The 10,179-nt window shown below is 34.6% G+C and overlaps 1 protein-coding gene and 1 pseudogene across 1 annotated transcript; one reads left to right on the top strand and one right to left on the bottom strand.

Annotated features, from left to right (window-relative positions):
- Window positions 1–427: 427 nt before the first annotated feature.
- Window positions 428–2,560, top strand: LOC101406760 (olfactory receptor 2B8-like). Its single transcript, XM_004441731.2, has 2 exons — window positions 428–1,335; window positions 2,515–2,560. Exons 1-2 carry the CDS (start codon window positions 428–430, stop codon window positions 2,558–2,560), a joined length of 954 nt encoding a protein of 317 aa, XP_004441788.2.
- A 6,213-nt stretch (window positions 2,561–8,773) lies between these two features.
- LOC101405569 (olfactory receptor 10C1-like) lies at window positions 8,774–9,723 on the bottom strand (annotated as a pseudogene).
- Window positions 9,724–10,179: the final 456 nt, after the last annotated feature.

Genomic DNA, 10,179 nt, shown 5'->3' with positions numbered 1-10,179 from the left:
CTTATCTATTATGTCCGTTTTCTGTCATGTATCTATATATATACAGCAATCATCTTTTTTTTAATATCTTTACTTTTTCACAGTATGCACATTGAGGGCCTATATATTTTATTTTCAAATCGTTTGGTATATACCTCACATCTGTTCTGGTATTGATTCTAACGTCTATTCTGTGTTCACATATTTCCTTTCAATACATTTGCTGTTTTCATGACTTTCTGCATTTGTGCCTCTTATATATAAGAAGCCAACCTACCATATATCTTACTTTGTACTATTTATCTTTGTTTCTCTCTATATAATTCTGCTGTCCAAATGCTCAAGTTTTACTCAGTTTCTTATTTTTCCATTGGTTACAATATCTGATTTTCTTCCCATAGGAAAAATATAGGAATGACCAAGAAAGCTGTCTTACAATTAAGAAGCAATGAAAGGGACAAATTTGAGCAATCCAGCAGGTTTTATCCTCCTGGGCTTTTCTGACCAGCCCCAGCTAGAGATGGTTCTCCTTGTGGTCATCTCTATCATATACATTCTGACACTGATGGGAAACACAACGATCATACTGGTCTCATACTTGGACCCCAAACTCCGCACGCCCATGTATTTCTTCCTCTCTAATCTCTCCTTCCTGGACCTCTGCTTTACTACTAGTATTGTCCCACAAATGCTTTGGAACCTCAAGGGCCTTGAGAAGACCATTAGCTACACTGGTTGTGTGATCCAGCTATACATTACTTTGGGGCTGGGCTCCACAGAGTGTGTTCTCCTGACAGTTATGGCCTACGACCGCTTCAGTGCTATCTGTCGACCACTCCGCTATAGTGTAATCATGCACCCGAAGCTTCTCCAACAGCTGGCAGCTGTGTCCTGGATCAGTGGTTTTGTGGGGTCCACAGTTCAGACCATCCTTGTTTTCCAGTTGCCTTCCTGCAGCCATCACAGAGTGGATGATTTTACGTGTGAGGAGCCCGCCCTGCTTAAAATTGCCTGTGGGGACACAACCTTCCTGGAAAATGAGCTGTCCATAGCTACTGTCCTCTATGTGGTTATACCTCTGGGGCTCATTTTGGTCTCCTATGGTCATATTATTAGGAGTGTGCTGAGGATAAAATCTGCCTCAGGCAGGAGAAAAGCATTTGGGACTTGTGGGTCCCACCTAATTGTTGTAGTTTTGTTCTTTGGGATGATAATTTCTGTCTACATTCAACCCAAAAGCAAGTACACACAGACTCACAGAAAATTCCTCACCCTCTTCTATACTGTAGTGACCCCTGCACTTAATCCTTTGATCTATACCTTAAGAAACAAAGAGGTTAAGTGGGCTCTAAAAAGGTTGCTGGGAAGAGACTCAAGGAGGGGAGAAAAGTAAAATATACTTATGCAATCCCTTAGAGATTGGGGACTTTAGGCGTCTTGTAATTATGGATTCTCTTTTCATTTATAAAAAACATAGCAAAGTCTCCTAAACAAAAGGAGGCGTGCAATTTCCTTTCAATGACATTCTGAAGTTACACGCTCTAAATCCTTTTTATCCTCCTTTCTGGAAGTGTTATGTCTCCTTTTTTGGCTAATATGTAAAGAGTCTTTTAATAAATAAATGAATATTTGTAGATTCATGCATGTGTATATCTATCATGCTTTCGTAAATACTTGAATTATTGCTCTATTGACTAAGGACGTTTTTGACAATTATGCCATCTATGTTATCATCACAGAAGTAAATCTTCTACCTAATGGAGGAAAAGCTCAGATCTTAGCCACAGTAGTTTGAATTTGTCTGGGAATGCATCTTATTGCTCTCCAGGTCTCAGTTTCATTAGTAAAACAGGCAGTCGGTGTTCTGTCTATAGTTTACATAAAAGCATAAAGGGGAAACCCACAATTATCCAACAGTTTGCCTTATTTGGGGGATTGTTGATTGTTGTTCATTCAGTAGAGGCAGCTAGGATTAAGTATACCCAGGGATTTTTCTGACCTCTCAAACTCACAGGGGAAACCTCCTAGGGATATGAGCCATGACACTGGATATTTCACTTTATGCATCACTTGTCAGCATAGAATAGCCCTCAATCTCTTTTGATCAACGCTTTAGCTCTATACCTGGAATCTGAGACAAATATGCAAACATAATTTTAAGTTGTCATTAAATATAAATATTTAAATTTGACAAAAGTGAGCAGATTTCTTTACAAATAAAAATGTTTTGTCATTTATGAAGTATTCATTTTATTGATAATATAATTTCATAGAATTTATAGAAGAAAAACAATTGTTTTTCTTCATATTGAATATAAAGTTCTTTATTTGTTCTAGTAACATACTTAACAATTTTGGTGATTTTTTGATTTAAAGACACTGGTCTTGTTTTTCATATATACACAGTAGTTTTTTATCTATCTAATATTATAAGATTCTTATTGGCTTTCATTTTAGAGCGTGCTTAGACATACCTGCAACATGTCATAGTTTTATAAATACAGTTTTCTAAATAAATAAATGCTTTTAACAGAGATTAATGCAAAGGATCATTTTAATGAAGTTAAGTATCTCTACCTGAATATAGTAACAAGCTGATTGGGGTGATAAAAAAATTCAACCACATTAAAGAAGAAAAACTGGACCTAATCAGAAGATATTGGTAAAGTAACTTAGGTATTGTCTGTGTAAACTTTCTATTTCTCTACTTATGAGATAAAATTTGATTGACAATAATAACTATAACTGTGGTCATATGCACTTAAATTTTTCACTGATGGATTAGGAAAACCAAGTGCCTAATGAGCAATATGATTACCCAAATGATTTAAAATGTTACAATTTCAAACAGACAATAAATGACAAAACTAATAAAAATGATATCTTATGCCCACCATAAGATGAAAAATTTTAATATTTTCCATATATTCTTTACATTTTCAGTAAGCATTTTAGTTTTTTAGCTAAGTTATTAAAGTATAGCATACCTAAAGGAAAGCACATAAATCGTATGTGTAGAGCTCATTGAATTTTCACAAAGTGAAAAGACCCTTGTTACCAACACCCACATCAGGAAACAATATTATCAACAAAGCAGAAGGCTTCCCTCAGCATCTTTTCAGGCACTAAGCATGCCTAATAATTAGCTGGGCAAGACCTTTTATTGTTTCTATGCTATTTTAAACTTTTTATTGAGAAATTATTTCCAATTTTCAGAAAAGTCACAAAAATAAGAGAGAGTTCCCATAAAACTGTCCCCCAGCTTCCCTAATGTTCTCATTCTCCGTGACCGTCATAGTCATTATTCAAACCAGGAAATTAACATGGGTACAATACTGTGTGGTATGTAAACCGCAGACCTAATTAGAATCTCACTAGTGTTTCCACTACTGTGCTTTTTTCAAACCAGGATCCAATTCAAGATCCCAAATTGCATTTAGTTATGTCTCTTAATCTCTTCCAGTCTATAACAGTTCATTAGTCTTTGCCTGTCTTTTGTGATCTTGGCACTTCTGAAGAGTACTGGTCAGTTGTTTTATAGAATATCTCTTAATTTGAGATCACCTAATGTTTTCTCATTATTAGGTTGAGGTTAAGCATTTTGGGCATAAACACCACAGAAGTGATGTTGTGCCCTTTTCAGTTCATCATTACAGAAGGTATATGCCATCAGTGTGTTAAGCTTGATTAACTATTAGAAGGTGTCTTTAGGGTGTCTCCACCGTAACATTACAATTTTTCCCTTTGTATTTAATAAATAACTTCAGGGAGGTTATGAATATTTTCATAGTCTCAAAGAAAATATGGAAATATTCTGTTTCTCCTTAAACTGTCACCCACTGATTTTAGCATCCATCAGTGGATTTTGCCTGCAACAATTATTACCGAGGTGTTTGACCAATGGTGATTTTGTATTTCTTTCATTCCATCTACAATTATTATTGGAATTCTCCTGTAAGGAAGAGTTGACTCTTTCTTTTTGTCTTTCTGTCTCATTCTTTCTTCAATTTTTTTTACATAAATATGGACTCATCAATATTTATTTTATGTTATGGGTTACAATCCAAGACAATCATTATTTATTTTGTTGCTCAAACTTTTTCACCTTTAGCCATTTGGGGTCCCTTCATGTTGGCTCCTGTGTCCTTTCAACATCCCCCATCCTTTCTCAAACACTTCCTTACTTTCTGGCACCACAGGATTTTCCAGGCTCAGTTTGTATTTTTTTTTGCTTCAAGCCTAGAATCTATCACTTCTTCAAGGAGCCTTGGTTCCCTTTATTAGGGAATTGTATTTAGAAACCAAGATTTGGGAACTAAGCGTGCTCTTTGTTACTGGGGCATCAGTATTTCCAGGCTCACTCAGCAGACTATAAAATATATTTTTTATGTAAATAATTGTAAATTTATAAATATATGTATTATACAAATAAATTATATATATTTGCAAATATATATAATTCTTATACTAACTCATGCATACACACACATTTATGTCTGTTTGTCTCTTTTTCCCCTCTCCATATAGATATAATATAAATATACATTATATAGAGACATGGTATAAATATAGGTAGATATGATATAAATACATATTTATGGATAGATAGATATGATATATATATATGTATATGAAACCATGAGATTATACCAATGCTGCCAGTCACAATTCAACATCACAAAGTTAGTTGTAGCCTTCTCCCATTTCTTTTTTTGTTGTTGTTTTATTGAAGTCACATTGGTTTATAACATTATGTAAATTTCACGTTATGTTATTATATTTTAGCTTCTGTATAAAGTGCATTGTGTTCACTACCAAAAGTCTAGTTTCCATCTGTCACCATACATGTGTGCCTTTTACCATTTTTGCCCACCCCTTGCCCCCTTCCACTCTGGTAACCACCAATCTGTACTTCTTATCTAAGTGTTTGTTTGTTTATCTTCCACATATGGATGAAATCATACGGTGTTTGTCTTTATCTGTCTTACTTATTTCACTTAGCATAATACCCTCAAGGTCCATCCACATTGTCACAAATGGCACGATTTTGTCTTTTTTATGGCTGAATGGTATTCCATTGTGTATATATACCACATCTTCTTTATCCACTCATCAATTGCTGGGCACTTGGGTTGCTTCCAAGTCTTGGCTATTGTGAATAATACTAGGATGAACATTGGGGTGCATGTATCTCTTTGAATTAGTTTTTTCATGTTCTTTGGATAAATACCCAGAAGCGGAATAGCTGGATCCTATGGTATTTCTATTTTTAGCTTTTTGAGAAATATCCATACTGATTTCCACAGTGGTGAAATCAGTTTACATTCCAACCCACAGTGTATGAGAGTTCCATGTTCTCCACATCCCCTCCAATACTTGTTATTTCTAGTCTTTTGTAATTATACCCATTCTGATTGGTGTGAGGTAATAGCTCATTGTAGTTTTGATTTGCATTTCCTTAATAATTAGGGATGCTGAACATCTCTTCATGTTCCTGTTGGTCATCTGTATATCTTCTTTGGAAAATGATCTGTTTATCCTCTTCCAATTTTTTGATTTGGTTGTTCATTTTTTTGTTGTTGAGTTGTATGAGTTCTTTATATATTTTGGAAATCAACCCCTTGTCTGATATAGGATTTGTATATATATACTCCAAATTGATGGGTTGTCTTTTCATTTTGTTGATGGTTTCCTGTGCTGTGCAGAAGATTTTTAGTTTGATGTAACCATCAACAAACTGAGAAGAAAACCTACCAACTGGGAGAAAATATTTCTTTATATTAACATTTTATTTATATTTTATTAATAAAATTATTTATAATTAACATATGTATTTATACATGTGTAACTATACATATTTAATAAATTTATACAATGTCATATGTCAAATATATTTCAATAAAAAAAGATAGTGGTGACTTCAGGTATTGTGTAGGATTTCTTTAGGATTATGATTAAATATAAATCAAAACTTGCTATTCACATCACAGATGCTGATTAAAACAAAAGGAGAGACTTTCAAAAAGAAAAATAAAATCAGCCAAAAAAACTCACAAGTTAGAAAGAAACCTAAACACTAGGGCTAGGACTTCACAGCAGAGACATTCTCTGGATCCATTTGGTCCTTTTCCTTCTTATTGATCTCAGGGACAAAGAACACAGGGACTCAGAATTGATGGGATAAGCCTTCTTAGAAGTCATGGAGTAGAGCCTCATATCCTGGGTTCCAAAACCAGACTGCCTGGACTGAATTCTGGTCCACAGTTTACCTATGGGGATGAGCTGCTCCAGTCTTCTGTTTCTTGGTTTCCACATGTGTAGACTAGGACTATAATAGAATAGTGTTTTTGAAGGTCAAATTAGACAATACATTTAATGAGCTAGAGCTGTTTGTTTTATGTATTCAGAATTCAGTAAATGGTAGTTATCATTATTGGTGGTGGTGGTGTAGTTATAGCTAGTGCTGATGAAAACACACTCCAAAGGCTCTTTGAAACCAAAGAGCACAGAGTTTGAAGATCAAGGTTAGTAAGGGATTGCTAACTATTATCAATAGTCAAGAATATTTAATAGAGAAAATATTGAGGGTAAGTTAATTAATGGTAACGTAGATATTTAGAACGTTAAACATTTAAGATGTTCTAAAAGATGCATTTTTGGTGCTTTTCACATGTTCCGTTGCTGTCAAAACAGTATATGTTTTGATAACACTCTATCATGAGAAGTGACTTGTCTGTGTATGTGGTTATCAGAAAGAAAAAGGCTAAAATAAAATAAATCAAATATTTCCATTGAATACTGCTGGATTGAAGGAATATGCATGAATTAAATTTTAATTTTTACACTTCATGTGTTACAAATTTTCTGTAAAAAGGCTGCATTATGTTTATCATAAGAAAAAGCTCTACCATTAAATATTTTAATATTGTATTACACATGAACTACGTGACCCTTAAGAAAAACTATAAGAAAAAATCATGGGTAATATGAATACCTGGATGATCTACTGTAAATATTTCATGTTGATCCTTCCAATCTTATAAAACTAAAGTGGTTATACTATACAAATTGTTTTTAAATTGCTTTCATACTTAATAAATCATCTTTCTATATTAATTAACGTACTTAAAAATTATCATCTTTAATGCCTATGTATAATACCCACCTATTCCTGTAGCATAATTGTTGACCAATAAATTATTTTTGCCTGTTCAGACTATTTCTGTTATTAATTATTAAACACACATGTAAACAAAAATCACAGTGTACTATGTTTAAGTGAATGAATTGGACAGCTTTTGGTAGAATAGGGACATATCTGGCAAAACACACATCTTGGTCAATAGTGAACATAAGTGCTATCACAAATAGAGTAGAAATATCACATTCTTTTTAGCTTTATTGAGGTAAAATTGACAAATAATATTGTATATACTTAAGGGGTATAACATGGTGATTTGATATACATATCCATTGGGAAATGATTAGCAAAATCACGTTAGAGAACACATTCTTCACTTCACATAGTTATTTTGTGTGTGTGTGTGTGTGTGTGTGTGTGTGTGTAATGAGAACACTAAAGGTCTACTGTCTTAGAAAATTTCAAGTATACAATACAATATAGTGTAATTATAATCAATAATATAATTAACTATGGTCACCATGCTGTACATCAGACCTCCAGAACTTATTCAACCTATAATTGAAGGTTTGTAGCCTTTGACCAACAAGAGAAGATTAAATCTCTTTATTTGAGGAATAGACTTAAGTCATGGCAGCAGTCACAGTTCTCCATTCTTTGTCATGTTACGACTACTATAGCGGTACTTATTAATGCCTCATAGATCAAGTGCTAACAGAGTACCTCCCTGAGAACCAGTTGTTCAAGTCGAAGGCAATGCCTCTAAAGTGCTACTGGATTGTGTTGTAACCATATTCATTTCTCTTAAGAGCAAGTTTTTAGACGATTTCCAAATATATTGAGTCAGGATTCATCTGCACATATGTTAATTTTCTAAATTAAAAAAAATCTTTAAAATTATTTATATTAACTTTTTAGTTCCATTTCCTTCTTCCATTATTGAATTTAAATATGATTTCTCTTTGTTCTTAAAAATATTTTCACCGTGGGGACTCTTCATAAAAATTCTCCATATTTTTCTTTTAATATTCTACAAAAAAATACCTCTAAAACATGAGTTTGCTTTTTTCTGCATGTTTACATATTTTTATAGTACATATACCCATAAAAAGAATTCAACATTATATCATAGACCAACTATTACTTTATTTTAAAATGTTAACATTTTACAATTTTAAAATGTTTTTCATGAAAGGAAAAAATGCACTTCATAGAGTTAGTAGGGAATTAGGAGTCTTGTGGAACAGACATACGTGGGAACACTCCCCCAAGTGACCAAGGCAAAAGTCAGATGAGCCCCTCAGGGGCTAGAAAATTCCTAAGAGTGTAGAGTGAGAATTTGTCAGCCTTCTGAAATATAATCTGGCAATTTATACTCTAAACATAGACTAAAATATTTTGGAAAATCTTGTTAGTGTTGGAATCACCTATAAAACTCTTTTGTAACCAACTTCCTTCCAGAATTTGGCAATCAGAACTTTAACACTGAGTACAGAGATGTCCCCCAAATTATAATCACTCTTATTAAAGAAGGTCCTTACAAAACAGGTTGAACAGTGCAGTTCTTTCCTTCTTTCTTTTATTACACTAGAGTAGTGTGTGCATGTTTTCCAAAGAACAGATTTGCAGGGTCTTCTAGTATCTCCCCATGAGTCAAAAGTTTTTTCTCCCCAGGATTCGTTGGAGAGCTGCCTTGACTTCCTTGTTCCGTAAACTATAGGTGATGGGGTTGAGCATGGATGTCACCACTGTATAGAAGAGGGCTAGAAGTTTATCTATTCCTGGTGAATGGCTACCCTTGGGCCTCAAGTAGGTGACAGATCCTGAGCCATAGAAGAGTGTTACTACAAGTAGCTGTGAAGAACAGATGGAAAGGGATTTCCGGCGGCCTTCAGGTGAGGGCATGATCAACACGGCTGCTAGAATTCTGCTATAGGAAGCAATGATGAGTAAAAATGGACTGGAAATGCAGAGGATGGCTGCGACAAACAGTGCAACCTCATTATGGGATGTATCCCCACAGGCGAGTGCCAGGATAGGAGGGAGGTCACAGAAGAAGTGGTCTATTTCACAAGGGCCACAAAACTCCAAGGAAAAAATATAGTTGATCTGACCCAAGCTTACCATGCATCCCACTCCCCAAGAAACCATTGCCAATTGAGCACACACTCTACAACTCATTCGTGTTGCATAGTGAAGTGGGGAGCATATGGCCACATAGCGGTCAAAAGCCATGGCTGCCAAAGGCAACACTCACTGATACCAGGAAATGAAAAGAAAAACATCTGTGTAGCACAACCCTCTCAAGAGATTCCTCGGGCCTCGCTCACAAGGTTCTGTGGAATTTTGGGTATGACAGAGCAAGTGTAGCCAATCTCCAAGAGAGACAAGTTGGCCAGGAAGAAGTACATGGGGGTGTGGAGAACTGGGTTTGTCCAGACGGCAAAGGCTATGAGAGCATTGCCTGTGAGTGATGCTAAGATCATGAGTAGGATGAGGGTAAATAAAAGAAAACACTGTTCAGTAACCTCAGAGAATTTGGTAAATGCAAAGTGTTTAACAGACATGTTGTTGTCCTCCCACAAGGAGCAATTGAGGTTCATGACTTGAAGAAGATAAAATCAAAGTCATCAAAGATTCTTTCAGATGTAAATAGAAATCTTTATATTACTTGTAATTAGCTCTAGTAAGTCAGAGGGATAACTTTCTTACCTGCAATTCTAAAATTCAAAAATTTTGGAAATTTCACTCATCCTCATACCTTTTCAAAGCAATTCCTATTCTATGGCCAGTATCCCAGTTGATTTGTCCAAAATGTACCTAGTCACCAAGTATGAAATGAAAAATAATTAAGAGAAATTACACTCATCCTCATACTGTTTCAAAGTAATTCCTATTCCTTGTCATTCTGTAAAATTCCATCAAATACTACTAAATAAAGATCTCATATCTATCCATTTCTTTCTATTTCTGTTACCACTGAATTGCTTTCTTCACTTATTTATTTGACAAGTATTTATGGAGAACAGAGTATTTTGTAGTTACTCTGGTAGGTCTTG

This window comes from Ceratotherium simum, chromosome 13 (assembly GCF_057802395.1).
Source record: "Ceratotherium simum simum isolate JZ-2026a chromosome 13, ASM5780239v1, whole genome shotgun sequence".
In the NCBI taxonomy this organism is placed as follows: Eukaryota; Metazoa; Chordata; class Mammalia; order Perissodactyla; family Rhinocerotidae; genus Ceratotherium; species Ceratotherium simum.
This window is presented reverse-complemented; position numbering and strand designations above follow the sequence as displayed.